This window comes from Haliotis rubra, unplaced genomic scaffold, assembly GCF_003918875.1.
Source record: "Haliotis rubra isolate DU_JTF1 unplaced genomic scaffold, ASM391887v1 Scf134, whole genome shotgun sequence".
NCBI lineage: Eukaryota > Metazoa > Mollusca > Gastropoda > Lepetellida > Haliotidae > Haliotis > Haliotis rubra.
This window is the reverse complement of record NW_025765270.1, coordinates 302,449-321,283: the sequence shown is the minus strand read 5'-3', so window position 1 is coordinate 321,283 and position 18,835 is coordinate 302,449. Positions and strand designations below refer to the sequence as shown.

At 39.4% G+C, this 18,835-nt stretch overlaps 1 protein-coding gene across 1 annotated transcript in view; it reads right to left on the bottom strand.

Annotated features, from left to right (window-relative positions):
- Positions 1–16,945, bottom strand: part of LOC124267801 (rho guanine nucleotide exchange factor 10-like protein) — a 53,596-nt gene extending 36,651 nt beyond the window's left edge. The window contains 2 exon segments of the mRNA XM_046702789.1: positions 8,003–9,398; positions 16,848–16,945. Coding sequence (XP_046558745.1) covers positions 8,003–9,308 — 1,306 coding nt within the window. The 5' untranslated portion in view covers positions 9,309–9,398; positions 16,848–16,945.
- Positions 16,946–18,835: the final 1,890 nt, after the last annotated feature.

Sequence of the window (18,835 nt, the reverse complement as noted above, 5' to 3'; positions counted from 1 at the left end):
ATTTGAATGTAGAAACTAAGCAAAAGTAATCATTTATCGGGCCATAACCTTGCATGATTAATCAAGCGTATTATAACTTGACAAGTTGGAGAGAGTGACATATTTACAAAATGACCCCATAAAAAATTCACGAGCTAGTCGGGCCAGTAACTGTGGAGGTTTACTGGCCCGACTGGATTTTTACTACCCACGGGCTAGCGGGCTAGTGTCTATTTTGCACACTGATTCTAACCTGGACCTTCACAGGTTTCCTGGACCATGGACCTGTCCCTGTAATCTTAGTTGACAGAGATGGAATGTTGTACATTTCCCATGATGCACAGTAAAACAGAAACACGATCCTACCACAATTCTTGTCGATCTCGTCGTATATAGTTGCTTCATCCTCATCGTAAAAAACACAACTTTTCACTGGGTGTTTATTATCCTTAAGAATGGCCTTGCTAGCTTTGTTCAAACATGGAGAGTGTTTTCTCCCGCTGAGTTTGTGATTTGGAACTCTCTGCTCACTTAAATATGACGTGTTTCCATATATATTCTCACATAGAGGGGTCCCTCTCTGATCATTCAGTGCATGTTTCTTAGGACCGGTTTTATGGCCGTCAACATTTGATGCCTTTTTCTGTTTACATACACTTGTCACCTTTTGTTTACATGCACTGGTCACATTCTTTTCTTGTTTACAGGTAGTGGTCACATTTTGTTTACACATGCCGGTCACATTCTTTTCTTGCTCTGTACCATAATTCTCATATATTTCGAATCCATCTTCACTCCCATCCAACGTAACAGGCTGTTTCCCTTCGGAATTATCATCTTGTTGATTCCCAGAAGCCGATGTTGGACAATTGGGCTCCTTGCCTCCAGTTACAGCTGCATCACGATTAGATTCTTTTCGGCTTTGAAACAACGGAGTCCGTCCACTAATATCACGAATGTCTTGAACTATAAAACTAGGCTTTGGAACGTCCCGTTTCAGCTGTGTGGATACGTCAACATCTTCGTACACATCTGCATCTTCATCCTGTCTTTTCTTACTAAAATTTTCATAAATCTGACATTTGGCCTTTTCTGACCGTCGATGCCTCAGCTGCAAATGTGACTTATCCCGTTCTTGACAAGCTTCAAAGTTTCCTCCCTGAATGCTTGAGAGTTGGTTCAGAATGTCCTGCACCTTTGTACCGCAAAAGCCTTTTTTAGTGGATTTCATTGTCGACTTGTCAACATTAGCAGCTTAAACAGTGTTAAAATATTCAATGCACACGCTCAAGTTCATTAATCACAAAGAGGCTAGATTTCCGTATGATGGTGTGAAAGTAGGGTAACTGGTGTCAGAGGGTCAACCATTACTTCCTTGTTACGACAGAACATAGTTAACCATTGTATGTCAACACAGCTGCCTTCAAGACGGTTCGCCTTCTGACCCATGGAGGCCACAGATGACTAAACTCCACTTGAGAAATGTCTTAGAAAGCTTCTAGGGGTAAGTGAGGTGTTATCTATTGATCTATTTGCATTGTCTTGTTTAATTAATGACAGGGAAATTTGGTGGGTAAACCCAGTCTCAACTTCCTGATGAAGTTATCAAGTGAACAATAGGACTTTCTTGGAACCTTCATGCCAGAGAGATTGGGATCTGATACTATGATGTGGGACCAGGCAGCAGTCCAGGAACTTTCCTCCACACCGTGACAGTCGAGGTATGTTTAATTCCATAATCATGTCTCCTGGTAATAGGCTTCCATAGTTTTGTAACACTGAATTTAGGATAAACCTCTTGTCCTTGGTTGTGGTTGACAAAGTACAACTTGCAGGCTGTAGTGTCCGAGCTAGTATTACTGATGGCAATAACCTGAATGTTTTGCTATGTTATTTTTATGAATACATGACACTTTTATGGATAACAACTTCTTTTTTAATCTTTTTTCATCTGATGAAGGAGCAAGAATTAGCTCTAAAATGTCGTGTAAGAATAAAAGAAGTTGTTATCCATAAAAGTGTCATGTGGCCACCATCTGGTCATTTACCAACAGATTTGTGTGTTCTTTTAATATTGTGGACTATTATGTCTAAAAGTGTGTTGGGACTGTCAAAAGAAACATAAAATATGTCTGTGAGAAAATATATTCTAAACATGGCGTCTTCTATGGCATCTAGCTAATGAACTACCCATCTTCTGGGGCCTACAGAGTTAGAGTGCTGGGCCTGGATTTCCGACGCTCTCTTCACGCTATGATAGTCGTAAGTGCTATTCATTAACAATAACTTATGACTATCTTAGCGCTAAGAGAGCTTCGAAAATCTAGGCTGTGATTAGGAGGTTATGGGTTTGATTCCTGTCATCCATTATGGAAATGTTTCTCTTTTCTGCAATTTTAGAAAATTTGACTTGTGTAATACTGAGACTATGTTCATCTTCTACTCAACTCACCAGAACTTACAAGAGAGAGGTAAACATCATACCCAATATTACTAGGACAAAGTAACATCTCAGGCAGATTGAACAAAGAGTCTCCATAATCTGACTTGTGTCTCCATTTGTTTGGTAATGGACGAAAGCATATGCAATTACATTCTGTAGATGGGGGATGTGTCTGGCTCTGACCATAACGTGAAGGCATTCTACCACTTGGAAGAAAAACACCCAGTTAATGTGTGCAGTGTTGATGTAAATACCCTCAGACATGTTTGCAGTCAGAAAATATAATTACGAAAGAGAAATGTTCTTTGAAACTGTTAAATATACAAATACAAGTACATTTAAAATGTTCAAATATTTTTTAGATTGAAACAACATTGCGGTTATCATGTGGTTAGAGGACTGTCCATAGTCAAACCACATGTGACACATGTGGTCTCACTTTAGGCAAGTGAGTTTGTTCAAAATTGTCTCTGTTCACCCAGCAGGAAAATGGGTACCCTGTGGAAAAAGTCATATGACTATAACCTTCTAACGCCTAACAGGCAGCTTGGGTTATCCGGGGTAATAATGTGCTGTGCCTTGATTGTTAGCGCTATGAGCATACCTAGTGTGGAGTTTGGCGCTATATAAATGGACACATTATTATTATTAGTAGTAGTAGGTAACTCTATATGTTTTCTCATTATTACCATACATGACTGTAGATAAACTGGTCTAATAGATCAGCCAAGGTCCTAACTTGACCCTTAAAATATCAGTATTAAGATGGTAAGTTCTGTACATAAACTGAACCACCAACCTTCGTTCATCTTCTTGTCATGATCAGTCATCGGAAATAGAGTGTCAACAAATTTGTATTGAATTACGCAAGTTAATCCTGTTGTTACATTACCCTGTCATGAAGGCACGCAATGAAGGGCAAGAGGTAGCTATACATAAGCTCACAATACAAGCTACATGTAAGTCTAGTATGAGCAGTGATACATGTTGAGTCACACTTCGGCAAACCCCACAGTTTCACTTATCAGCTGGCTCTAACAAACATGGAACTAGAAAGTATTTTTACTCATAAAAACAGATGTCTCTCCCTTCCCCCAAATCAAAGTTTGAGACCTCAAATAATTCATTTGATTCCTTCAATTTCAAAATCTCTGAGTATGAAAATACATATTATACATGTTTTATAGTAGTACATGTGTATGGTTGATGGTTCTAAGCTTACTAATAATTGGTATTGGTATTACGTATACAAAATTCGGTGAATATGGGTGAAGTGGTTTTAGAGTTATGCTCTGAACACAAACCCTACCCTTCCAAAAGACCAAGTCCAAATTTGTTGCCATTGAAACAGAAAAAAACTAAATTGAAACCCCCAAAATGCACATCTACATAATATAGAGGGGCAATTTTGCTCCGGAAACAAACTTTACCCTTCAAAAAGACAAAGCCTAAATTGTCACCATGGAAACAGAAAAGAATGAAATTGAAAAACAACCCAAACCCCCAAAAGGCACATCTACATGATATAGAGAGGCAGTATACCAAATTTGGTAAAGATGGTCAAACAGTTTCAGAATTTTGCTCCGGAAACGAACTTTACCCTTCAAAAAGACAAAGTCCAAATTGCTGCCATGGAAACAGAAAAAAAAAACAAATTAAAAAACCCCCAAAACCCTCAAACTCCCAAAAGGCACATCTACATGATATGGAGAGGCAGTATACCAAATTTGGTGATGATTGTTCAAGTAGTTTTAGAGTTATGTTCTAAATGCTGACGCTGACGGAAACTCAACCAAAAACAACATGTCTCCCGACCCTTCATGGGGAGACATAATGATGGGAACACTGGTTCTGCCTAGAATCCCAACACTGCACCTTTAACACTGAAGTACAAGTACATCCCAGCCCTCATCCCACACACTACCTCCTGTCTCCCCACTTGCCCCAGTTCTCTCCCTCCCCTGCATATTATCATATGAATCTACTCTAGATGTTGACTCACACAGACTTGGCTATCTAGCAGAGACTCAGAGTGCTGACAGAGGCAACTTTCCTTAGTCGTGCAGATGCTGGAGCAAATAATTCACAAAACAACCAACACCATCTCATTATCATACTTTCAGACTGACATGATGGATTTTCTCAGGTTCTCCGTCTGTTATCACTGTGTGACAACATCCTCCAGCTTATCAATATAATCATTGTGGCATTTATGGACATGTCATCCGAGTCTGTCATCTTGTCATTTATGGACATGTTATTCCCGGGTCTATCATCAACATGTCAGTTATGGACGTTATACCCAAGTCTATCATCAACGTGTCAGTTATGGACATGTTATTCCCTAGTCTATCATCAACGTGTCAGTTATGGACATGTTATTCCCCAGTCTATCATCAACGTGTCAGTTATGGACATGTTATTCCCTAGTCTATCATCAACGTGTCAGTTATGGACATGTTATACCCAAGTCTATCATCAACATGTCAGTTATGGACATGTTATACCCTGGTCTATCATCAACGTGTCAGTTATGGACATGTTATTCCCTAGTCTATCATCAACATGTCAGTCATGGACATGTTATTCCCTAGTCTATCATCTTGTCAGTTATGGACATGTTATTCCCCAGTCTGTCATCTTGTCATTTACGGACAGGTTATTCCCTAGTCTATCATCAACGTGTAAGTTACGGACATGTTATTCCCCAGTCTATCATCAACGTGTCAGTTATGGACATGTTATTCCCTAGTCTGTCATCTTGTCAGTTATGGACATGTTATTCCCTGGTCTATCATCAACATGTCACTTATGGACATGTTATTCCCTGGTCTATCATCAACGTGTAAGTTACAGAAATGTTATTCCCCAGTCTATCATCAACGTGTCAGTTATGGACATGTTATACCCCAGTCTATCATCAACATGTCAGTTATGGACATGTTATTCCCTGGTCTATCATCAACATGTCAGTTATGGACATGTTTTTCCACAGTCTATCATCAACATGTCAGTTATGGACACGTTATTCCCTAGTCTATCATCAACGTGTCAGTTATGGACATGTTATTCCCTAGTCTATCATCGTGTCAGTTATGGACATGTTATTCCCCAGTCTGTCATCTTGTCATTTATGGACATGTTATTCCCTGGTCTATCATCAACATGTCAGTTATGGACACGTTATTCCCTATTATAAACCAAAAGTCACTGTGTTCTTTAATCTGATTGGTTGAAAAACGTGATCAAATGGTATTTGATTCCCGGAAATTCTCTGCGTATTAATACATACAAACATCGCTCACACCATTGTATTCTTACGTCGTCAGCTGTGATGACGTCATTAAAATCATATTGTGACGTAAAGTCCGAATGACGTCACAAATGAGCAGTTTCAGATGCTACCATGGGAGACAGCCGAAACGACCGGTTGATGACATTTCACTGCCGTACTCGTACTCGATGTCAATGAGTGCAGACACAAAAACGTGTGTGGACCTCTTGGTTTACTTTCAGTGTTTACAATGTCGATAAACATCATGTTTGGCCAATTTCGAAGTGTTATTGAGTATTTGAAGCACGGAATATTTCATTTGAAACCTCCGGCTGACGCCGTCGGTTCCAAATGAATTCCCTTGCTTCAAATACTCAATAACACCCGGAAATTGGCCAACACATGATGTTTATCTCCTAAGTCTATCATCAACGTGTCAGTTATGGACATGTTATACCCTGGTCTATCATCAACATGTCAGTTATGGACACGTTATTCCCTAGTCTATCATCAACGTGTCAGTTATGGACATGTTATTCCCTGGTCTATCATCAACTTGTCATATATGGACATGTTATTCCCCAGTGTGTCATCTTGTCATTTATGGACATGTTATTCCCTAGTCTATCATCAACATGTCATTAATGGACATGTAGCTCCCCAGTGTGTCATCAACGTGTCAGTTGTACTCCAGTACAAATCGGTCACATTTCCGCAGTCATGGGTCAAGTGTGCTCTTCCTTTCGTCAACTTTCTTAATGGCCATCTTTCCCTTCAACGTTCCATAGTTTCCTTGAGTACGTACTGGTGAAAATATAATCTTTTAAACAAATCCATTAAATTAATGAAATTTAAATTAATGTAATCGAAATTCCACAGGAGTGTCAAGGTCAAAATAAGATTAATTTTCTCGAGACATAGAAACCAAAAGAGCTTACCCTGACAAAATTGTGAGTGAGAGAGTTGGGTTTTAACCGACAGGTAGCATCAAGATATACAAATGTCACCACTTGCGTTAATTATGTTAAGAGAATATGAGATATTTGGTTTAAAAAGCTGTAAAGATCCTTAAAAGACGAACAGACCCATCCAAATTAATCTTGTCAGGGGGGTTTCCTGTGAAGCATTATGTTGAAAAACTCAATCAAGATATAAATAATTACCATATCATTATCATATTACCATGACAACTGACTAGTACTTTCAATTAAATTTTGTAGGTGTTTAACTTGTGAGAGAATGACATTTGAGGATTTAGAAAACAGAAATTTTACTTCACTGAGAAGTAAGAAATGTTGCTAAAGTTGTAGTCTGTCTCACAGTCCCTGAACCACATTATTTTCCCTACTGCCTAGCGTTCCCTGTAGTGCTAAAGCCCTAAACGAAGCAAGTCTAGATTTCCCCAGGTTCTGAATCTCTGGTCTCACTGGGGCTCCTTTTCAATTTAAATGGGCTTGTTTGTTACTATCAAAATTATATATATTCAGATACTAAGCATTAGTCGACTAAAGTTGCTGAAGCTGGCCACACTGGCCACACCAGGATGTTAGCATGGCAGCCCTGATTGACTGAGCCGATCGTAATCCAACACCCATACTCACGCAGCTATTGACATTTCCTTATTTATCTTCATACTTGTAGTGACCAAATCCATTGAAAGCTAAGGAAAAATGTGCTTTAACTTTCACTGATAAGTAGTGGTGTGACGATTCACCGATACGAATCTATGTATCGATCCATGGGCCGCTGATACAGTGAATCGATACAAAGGTTTACATTGTCGTATATACCCGATACAATACTTCAAATGAGCCACTTTACATCAATGTTTTACTTTGAATATTGCGGAATCTGTCAAGAAACAAAGACTTACTTTTGTTTGATGATAAAAATATATACTCAGAGACCCAGATAAGCTGCGTATCCGGGTAAAATACGCATAGAAAATTTCCAATTACGCATTGAAAAAATAATTGTTGCGTACCAATTACGCATTTAAAATGTTAGATACGCAAAAAGTTTAAAACAAGTGCGTACGGAATATATTTATAAAAATCGCTTGCATAATGAAAAAGACATCGATTGCTATCAAGTTGTACTGTTAGTATAGGACTAGTGTTGTACTGTCAGTATAGGATGAGTGATTTTTTATGAAATCATTTCCATTATATTAAAGTTGGTTTACGACAAGCATTGGTTACTGAAAGTTCATTCAACCCGGACCTTCACGGGTACCATCTTTTAGTATATAACTAATGCAACATATCATAAAATCAAATATGAAATTAATGCCGCTGTCAACTTACCTTCAGGCAAAATATCATCTTCTCCATTATAGCTGATGTAGAACTGACTACGACTCTTTGATTTCTTGGAATTGAATCTCCGGAATTTCAACCTGTCATAATCCCCATCCTCTGGTGTCTTGAGACCCTTCCGGGCTGCACTGGCGTCCTCCAGGAAGTGGACAGAGTATGGGCGTCCAGAGCCCTGCTTACATGATATGAAACCAGGAGGGTGCGACTGAATCATGAAGTCATCACGCCTCAACACACTCTCAGAAGAACCAGTAGGAATCGGCTTGGCCATTTCATACATGCTTGTTGCTGCACTTCTGGCTAAATTTGCTTGTTTTTTAGATTTGTTTACTGCTTCCTGTGCAATTGAGTAAACACCACCAAGGCCTGGGGGTGCCGCTGATACATCGCCGTCACTACCAGCTTTCGACTGTCCTTGACCTTTCACCTTTGAATCATTTTTACCTTTAGCAGTCGTATCATGAACCACAACCTCATATATTGGTTCTTCGCCCAACAGAGTCAAATATGAATGACCTGAACCTCTCTCAGATGAATCCCGCGATGGCACAACATCATAAATTGGCTCGGAAATTATCTTGTCTGATACCTCACCATTAGCTTCTGCCGTATCCCACAGTGAAACTCCTTCAGTTTGGTCACCGACAGCATTAGCTGTCTCCCTTGATTCAGATTTCTCAAGCTCATATACTGGTGCAGTATTCTTGAGGACCTCAAATCCTTCGAATGGGTTCCGAGACAGGGGAATATCATGAACGGCTGGTGTGGAATCATCAGACCTCTGTTTCTTCACCTCTGGAACCTGGTGATCACTGCCAAGGGCTTCAAAAGCCTGAGTAATGTCATGTACGGAGGGCTGCATTTCTGGCATGATACAACTGTCCTTCTTATCGCTCCCAGTTTCCAGCTCAAAGTAAATCGGTGGAGCTTGATCACCAGGAGCCTTCCCTTCAACCTTTGTGCTGTTGGTCAAGAGCGTATTACTCACTTCTGTCACATCTACTATTGTATCGACTGAACTCTCCATACTATTCTCTGAGTCAACGTCAGGAACAGCTTCCTGAAACGTTGAGACACAGTCACTGTATACATCCTCTAGACTTGTCTCCCCAACACTGATGTCATCAGTGCTTGTCTCCCCTATGTCAATGTCGTCAAGGGTGTAAACACCACCGCTTAATGCATCGTCGTACGGGTCTGTTGCCATGTTTGTGTTATTGGGATCAAGAGTTACGTTCAGCGGTTTCTGCAAAGTTTGACCTTCTTCAATGTTCAGTGATCCGACATCGGCCATCTTGGATTTGCAAAACTTTTGTTTTTTTGTTCAAGAACTTTTGAATGGGTAGTATGCCAGAGTCCATGAGCTCTGCACAGTTCTGGTTATCTGAAAACAAACATGGACATTTGATAAAAAAATGCAGTGTACATGATGTAAGAAATTAGTTCTGTGAGGAAACTAATATCTTCTAAGTAACCATGATCATTGACTTTGTGCCTCATGTAGAAATGTTCAAGAAACATGAATACATGAAACTTTAATGGATCCCATATTTTTTAATGTTTATAACATTTCATACTTCTTTCCCTTTCATCATCTGATGTATTAATGTCTAGATGTTCGACTAGGATTGACACTATAGTGAGTGGGAGAGCGGAAGGTCGCGGGTTCGATCCCCGACCGCGTCATACCAAAAGACGTTAAAATATGGTATTTGTTGGTCCCTGCCTGGCGCTCGGCATTAATGGATACAACAAGGACTGGTCGGCTCGGAGTCAGTATAATGTGTCTGAGTGGGGTATTCATGCTTCACTGCGGCATGGTATCTCAGTAGGCTAGCACTATAAAACCAGCTTAAGTCTGGGCTAGTACAAGCAGCCGCACATACACACGCATGCACATCGTCATATGAGCGAAATGTTCTCAAGCACGACGTAAAACCCAATTTCACCTCACCTCACTATAGTGAGTGAGTGAGTTTGGTTTTACGCCGCTTTTAGCAACATTCCAGCAATATCACGGCGTGGGTCACCAGATTGACACAATAGACAGTAATTGTCCACTATAATATGGAACTGGTAACCATGCAATATTTAATATATATCAATATTTCTTAGTATTTATTTGTTTGACTTACTGGGGTAATTAAACATCTAGAGATAATGATATCAGACTTGTTTAATGAAATGGCTGCCATGAAACTGTTACTGAAAATCTACTAAATCTAGCAGGAAGTATAACTAGCAGTGAACATGGTGAGAGTATGAATGAACACTGTGAATGGTTGACGTATCTGTCGACACTGTAAGCACAACAGACCTGACAACTGACCTGACAACTGACCCGAGTGACAGTGATTAAGACAACAGGCATTCCAGTACCCATGACATCCTCTCCATGCATACACAATGTAAGCGGAAAGCTGGAGTAGGATGTGATTAACTCTGTCACAAACTCATACAGCGACAAGTGACAAACACCACTGCTGTTTTCCGGTGAATGTTCTCATTTTAGGAGGTAAAAGCCAGATTATCAAAATATATTGGTTTTTTTTGTCCCACCTTGTGTTCTTTGATCATGTGTTTGATGAATCAGACATGCCAGAAATATTAAATCATTGCTCAAATGTATTGTTTGCCATCTCCATCCACTGCAACCATCTGAACTACAAAAACCTATTTGAGTGAGTGAGTGAGTGAGTGAGTGAGTGAGTGAGTGAGTATGGTTTAAAGCCAATGTTAGCAATATTCCTACAATATCACGGCAGGTGACACCAGAAATGGGCTTTACACATTGTACCCATGTGGGGAATTGAACCTGGGTCTTCAGCATGGTGAGTGAATACTTTAAGCACTACACCACCCTCCCCTTGTTTTGAAGTAAATATGCATACATCAAGTATATACAACTGTAAATATACTCAATGTTCAGCACTTCAAACAGAATTATTAACTATCAAATACTTGGATATTGTTAATTGAAGTTGTTTTCTAAACTTTTCTACTGTAATATGGTTGGAATGTCAATTATTATTCAAGATCCCTAAGAAAGAAGGATCTAGGGCCATGTAACTCTCATTTGCTGAATGAACCTTGCACACAATTAGTATTTTATTGATAGTCAGCTGATTTATCGAGTAGTGGATGAGATTCTGGATATAATCTGATAATGGCTGGGGTAAAACTAAAACTGGGTAAAACACAACCCTCGTAACAGTTCAATCCTGTCGGGGTGGTGGGGTAGCCTTGTGGTTAAAGCATTCGCTCGTTATGTCGAAGACCCGGGTTCGATTCCCCACATGGGTACAATGTGTGAAGCCCATTTCTGGTCTACCCCGCTGTGATATTGCTGGAATATTGCTAAAAGTGGCGTAAAACTATACCCACTCACTCAACTCACTCAATTCAATCCTGTCGGTAGTAATCCTCACCGATTTACATACACACAAATTCATCTTTGATATATGCTCCACAAGAATGTTAGAGAACACCTGATTTTTCTACTTGACAAGTAAATGTATCCTGTCCGAACTTCTGTTCAGGAATATACCTGATATAAACCTGAAAGACAGCACGCAACATTTCTATTAAAACATTCAAACATACTACATGTATAAGAACAGCTTCACTGCAACAAATAATACATCATGCTGTGTTGATTCTTACAAGAAATATTCACAAGACTCAACACCATTCACCTCAGTCCATGACTCTTCAGATGACCTTGTGTCTGGTGAAGGTAAAGGACACTCCTAGTGAAAACAGACTTGTCTAACACCATACAGTGTGATGTAAAGGTCAGGAGCAACAGGTACACCACTGGAACCCAGGTGTTGAACACAGAATAGATATCTACTGAGTCTAGGGGGTAACACACTTCTGTTTTCCTGCCAAAGGGCAAGAGGAAACTAATTATATAGTTGCCAACAAGTATTTTTCACCTGCATTTTGAAATCCCTTTGTTTAATTGTTGGCAATATGCTAACACTTCATAGCTCAACATATTTCAAGTATCTTAAAAACTGAATATAACTTCTTGCCCTTCTGAATTAACATTTTCATCATGAATATTAATAATATTAGAAGGGGCGGTGGGGTAGCCTAGTGGTTAAAGCGTTGGCTCGTCACGCCGAAGACCCGGGTTCGAATCCCCACATGGGTACAATGTGTGAAGCCTATTTCTGGTCTCCCCCGCCATGATGTTGCTGGAATATTGCTAAAAGCGGCGTAAAACCAAACTCAGTCAGTCAGTCAGTAATAATATTAGACACTAATATAAATACAAACCTGACGAGGAGAATACTATCAAACTCTGTACAACACCGTAGGCCCTGTAGAACATCTAAATAAATACCTGAACAATTCCTGATTATGCCCACTGTGTTTATGTCATATTCTGTGTTTTCCATTTCCCCTCAGCCTACAATTTCCAATCTGTCTTGAAGAAGTAAAATGTTTTCTCATCCAACTTTTCCCCACTGCTCCTCTGCCTGAATGAAATTAAAATAACCCACCATGGCACTTGCATACAAAATCAAGATCTGTTGATTTGTCTTCCGTTATTTTACTGAAAAACTCATTCCCTAAGCAGAGCAACTCTATCTATGCTAAAGCTCATTTCTGAGGCTGGTCAAAAGTTCAAAATTTAAAAACTTCTATGAAGTATTTGAAATACATTGTTTGTTTTACTTGTATCACTCTGCTTTTTATCCAACCAAGATATAAAAAATGGAACATATCCAAGCCGGCCAGAATGACAGTCAACACTGATAAATTATCACTGTCAACAACGACAAAACTGATCACACCAGTTAGTTTGTTGTTATTTCCCTGCATCTAATGAATAATACATCAACTGGCGATGCGGAATGGTATTTGTAAAAATATGTGTAGATTCATGATATTGATCACATTCACCTCATAGTTGATTCATTGCAGCCCTATATCATTACAGAACATGTGCAGAGCCTTGTATATCAAGCAGGCTTCTCATAAAGCCAGTCAAAAGTCTCTCCAGACAAGCCACATACATGTATTCAACCATTACTAGGCTGTTAATTTGAATCAATACCATATCAGTTATTGATTTGCACAGCTGTGATACACCGATGCATATAGTATGTTTTCAGTGCACTATGTAGTACAGGTTGTCGTTTCATACAATGTCACAGCCCACGTTTTGCATGCATGACTTCCCTACAAGCCTTTTAAACGTCAAAATATTGATATGTTTCACAGTATATTTTCATCATTTTCAAATGCATCAAACATCTGATCATCCTGTTACATTATGAGAAAGGTTTATTCATTCTTTACTTATTCACATCTGTATTTGTTTTTGAAATATATTTCTTGGTCATTCATCAACATACAAAACACGGAAACATGGCCACGGCCAGTAACAGTCCTCACTGTTGTAGTTAACTGTCTGCTTGTTTAATTCTGTACTCAGCAAATTCAGCTGTGAAGGTCATCTGTAAGTAACCAAGTCTGGACCAGTCGATTATCAACAACATCAGCATCACTGACCATCAATTATTATGTGAAGCATGGGATGTCAAAGGCCTGGAGTTCAACACCATATCGTCACAGGTTAGGTGAGCTAGTGATGTACAGTTTTAGTCGTGGCCTGGCATGTTGACAAAATCCCAAGTATATTTACATGAAATCTCAATTAACCTGAAGTGAACGTATTAACTGGAGATAAACAAACACTGTGTTTGCAATGCAATTCCCATGTACAAACTGAAAAAATTGAGGCAATGTTAAGTTCAAACATATTAAAAGAAATATTATCGTCATGATCATCTTGCAAAACTAAAGAAAAACAAAAACTAATTTAAAAAAAAAACACATCAGAAAACCTTCATCACCTCTTGTTTTCCTCAGGTTTCTTCAAGTCCCACATCAGCCACCATGCTGTGATATAAACTAAATCATGTTCAAGACACAGCCAAGTTTGAAATGGAACGATAAATCCAAAGTCTGTTTCCATTCAAATTTCAACATCACAACGCTCTGAAACATGTTAACTCAACCAAGATTAGTCATGGCTCAAGTAGTATCTATATGTCTGCACCATAACATTTTAAGATTAGAGATACCCTGACATCTGACTGATGCAGGTGATACCAACAGTGAGCAGGGCTCTCACATCAACAGGAGAAAATACACCCCAAGGAGGCGATAAGCCAGCCCATCTCAGATGCTATTTACCAGACCACTATAAATGGGTAACGCTATCTCTTAGCACTACTTCTGGAGCTGGGGTTTCAGTTTCCATGTGGTCCAATTCAAGATAACACAGGATATCTTTTCCATCCCTTTTAGTTCTAGACTGTCATTCCCTGAGCACCCTGGCTATTTTCAGTGGTATTCTACATCATTACAATAAAATATCATTATCATTTGTCTTTCTCGAAAAGTGGAAAAATATCCTGTCATAAATCAAATGCAAGCAAAATAATGCTACTTTCCCAAATACTAATTCCAAATGAAGGATGTAACAACATTCAGTGTGTACAATTTCATAGGATGAAAAGCAAATGCTCATTGTTCACTTCAAGCCCAATTAGTATAAACAGGGTTGGGGTGTTTCTATTCTCTTTGATAGAATATTTCCCTGACTATGGCAAATGTCAGCTAGTTGTCATCATATTGCTACCTTACCATCAAGAAAATATTGACATTTTATCAAGATATGTAACGCAATGCCACCTTAATGTCAAGATAGGTATCATTACACCACCTTACTATTGACAAAATATTGACAATTCACTATCAAGATCTGTAAAATAATGCCCCTTTTCTGTCAAGATGTGATTCATATTGACATATTTGAATTACCAATTGTATTACTATTACACTAAGCTATCAAGACTGACTGATTGATGTTTACGCCGCTTTTAGCAATATTCCAGCAATATCACGGCGGGGGACACCAGAAATGGGCTTCACACATAGTACCCATGTGGGGAATCGAACCCGGGTCTTCGGCGTGACGAGCCAACGCTTTAACCATTAGGCTACCCCACCGCCTCAAGTTATCAAGATGTACTGGTTCACCACTTTACTATTGAGACATATATCTTAACGGCACCCAACTATTGAGGTATGTATCAGAATGGCACCCAACTATTGAGGTATGTATCATAACGGCACCCAACTATTGAGGTATGTATCAGAATGGCACCCAACTATTGAGGTATGTATCATAACGGCACCCAACTATTGAGGTATGTATCATAACGGCACCCAACTATTGAGGTATGTATCATAACGCAGTGTAAGCAAACTTAGGCTCAGTATTATTCGTTACACTGCTATACTGAGTCTAACAAACCCTAGTAGAAGGTCGCATCAGCTAACCTTTTGGACTGACCAATCAGAACACAGTTAACATTCGCACATACGGTTTGAATCTTTACCTCAAAAACTCAAACTATTTTCCACACGATCGCTTCCGAGTTATACACATGGAGGACGCAATGAGTAAACAGTCGCTGAACATAGCATTTTTGTCAAATAGTCAAGGATGCCATCTTGCGGAAATATAAGCTAATAGTAACCATGTCATTAGAAACCCCTATGTGTATATATTGCAGGTCGAATATCTGTGTTTAATGCGGATTTTCGTTTGTTGACAGATCAGTGTCAGCGACCTGGGAGGAGAAAATCTAAAAACCGTTTTGTAAGTCCCCCCAAACCCCAACAAGTAGCTGTTGTCTGATTGGTTAAATCCAGTCGGCCATCTCACGTTTGATTGGACTGTCATATGTCGCTCAAAAACCTTCTACTAGGGTTGTTAGACTCAGTATAGCTGTGTAACGAATAGTACTGAGCCTAAGTTTACTTAGACTGTATCATAACGGCACCTAATTAATGAGATCTGTATCACAACATGTAAGTATTCAGATATGCATCATAACACCACCTTACAATTTAGATATATACATGTATCAGACTGACATCTTACAATCAATGAAGCCCATTTCTGGTGTCCCCTGCCGTGATGTTGCTGGAATATTGCTAAAAGCGGCGTAAAACCAAACTCAGTCAGTCAGTCTTACAATCAAGAAATGTATCATATTGTCACCCTTCTATTGAAATCAGTTGGGATGTGAAATGGGGTTTCAAATTAAACATACATAGCGACTTGCATGCACAAAATGCAGATACGTGCATGGTTGCCTTTACAAGACAAGACTTTTACAGTGCTAGCCCACAAAAATACCAAGTAGCAGTTATGCATTTTAATCCCAGGATTCATTTGTCCAAATTACAAGATCCTAAATCCTCCTTGCCTGGAGCGGGGTGTAGCGTGCAGGGGTGGAAATAACCCATTGCCCGACGCCAGAGTCCAGTGTTTTTTTCTGTCGGGCAAGCAAATTTGTATATCACACTGTACCGGTGTCCAGTTGATATTCCAATGTTAATTATGTTGTTTATTTAAAAAATCAACAAGAAAACGGCTGGTATAGTGGAAAAATTATCAGGGCAAGTGATTTTACATGTGCCACTGTACTGGAGTACACTAGCAATTTTAAAGTTATTTCCACCCCTGGCATGGGAGGATCCAAGAGAAATGTTGGCATGTAAAGTTAGTTTTAAAAATAAATCATAAAATTATAGCTATGTCATGTTTAGGCATTCTCTATGTGTAATTATGGTAACAAGATGTTGACAGACTGATCTAAATAGTTCGCTCACACTAATGTCTAGTCTCTGAAATGAAAATATTATACAGACAAAAAACAGCTGTCAAATTGTCTTAATAAATATATAATTAAAAGGTGTTTATAAAGTCTTCCATTTCAGGCACTCCAGGAATATTCACCTGTCACCTGTTAGAGTTGCATTGGCTGTACTGCAGTACTGGATATCTTTCTCTCAGGGTCTGTATGGCAGACTACTATCTGCAGTATTCACTGCCTCCTGATTCAAGAAAACATTCTAGGATTGCATATCTAGTCTTGACTTTCTCAATAACCTTCCAAATGAAAAGCATTTTTGTCAAAACAAAAATGAATATACTGGACAGGACAATGTTTATCTTAAATGGTGGAACAGATAACTATTTATCTTACCTGATTAACCATGTCAAACCACCTCATGCGGAAGCATACCGACATATGTAGGCAAATAATTAACATAATATCTAGCTGTCAGCGTTTGACTAGGGACTGGTTGTGTCGTGAAATACACTACCAACAGGGATTACCTGTCGTTCAAAACCACGTGGGTGATAAACGAAGTATTACTATTAGGCTAGTGGAATTTAAAAAGTCAAAAGGTAAAACAATTCAGGTGATACGATTGTGAGGTCAAATGGATCTACCCGAATACATTACATACAGTCTACTCGCTATATGATATACGACAACTGAAAATGTATCTGATTGTGTGTCCACCATGAAAGCAGGAACAGACAGCAAACATATTACCTGTATTACCAATGACAAGGCACGTGATCGATGATACGTAAAACACTAAATACCTGTCAGGTGAGAACACACGTCTGAGACAAACTGTCATTTACACACCTCTCATCTGTTAGTAGGGATATTCAGGTAACTATTGAGCTATTACATTCAAGAATAGTTCAACAAATCGGTACTGACATTGTCTTCGTGTGACGGAATGTAAACAAGCTCCTCAGCATCACGGAAGTTTGTTTTCGCCATAACTGATCGACAGCTTCCGGTTCAAGACAGACAGTAGCTGCACGCTGATTGGCTGAAAGTTTTCATTAACGGGCACCTGCTGATACCTTTCTTGCGATTTTTCTCATTTCTGACAAAATAAAGTGAAACATGTACGAAAGAAAGACATGAAATGTAATTTTTGGGTCATAATATATTAAGGAGCATAATGTCACTTAAAGGTAATAAACGTACATAAGGTAAACCTCTTGCATAATTCAGAATTAGGCATTTCATTATATGTACCTGAAGTTATAACATCTTGTGACTGTCTGGGTTGTTGTAAGTTCGGCTCAGTGTATATTATTTGTTTTGACGTCAGCTGTCACGGTATGACAGTCGTATTAACTGTAAATATCCTTAACGAGAAAGCCTGTGCTATGTACTTGTATACTCGACGTCATAAAAAAGGCATAACTCTCCCATTAAAGTGACATGGGGATATACCGTACCTCACTGTTGAACAGGTCCTGGGGACTACGTGTTGGAATATGTCACCAAGCATTGGCGGATCCAGAAAGGGGGGAGGGGGAGGGGAGAAAAAAATAAAAATAGACCCCCCTTGAAAATGACTTAAGATCACATTGAAGATTTTTTTTTGCGTTGGCAGAGCCAATGGTGGGTTCAGGGGGTTCGAACCCTCCTTTCAAAATTCCTGGATCAGCCCATGTCAGACATATGCTGATCGTAAGTGTGTTGTTTAACGCATCACTCAGCAGATATATGGCGGCTGGTCGTAGGAGTGAACGAGTGAGTTGGGTTTTACGCCGCTTTAAGAAATAGTCCAGCAATATCAAGGCGGGGGACACCAGAAATGGGCTTCATACATAATACCCATGTGGTCGTAGGAGGAGTGAGTGAGTGAGTAAGATGGGTTTTACGCCACTTAAAGAAATAGTTCAGCAATACCAAGCGGGGTTCACCAGAAATGGGCTTCATACATTATACCCATGTGGTCGTAGGAGGAGTGAGTGAGTGAGTAAGTTGGGTTTTACGCCGCCTAAAGAAATAGTTCAGCAATATCAAGGCGGAGAACACCAGAAATGGGCTTCATACATTATACCCATGTGGGGAATCGAGCCCGGGTCTTCGGCGTGACGAGTGAACGCTTTAACCACTGAAT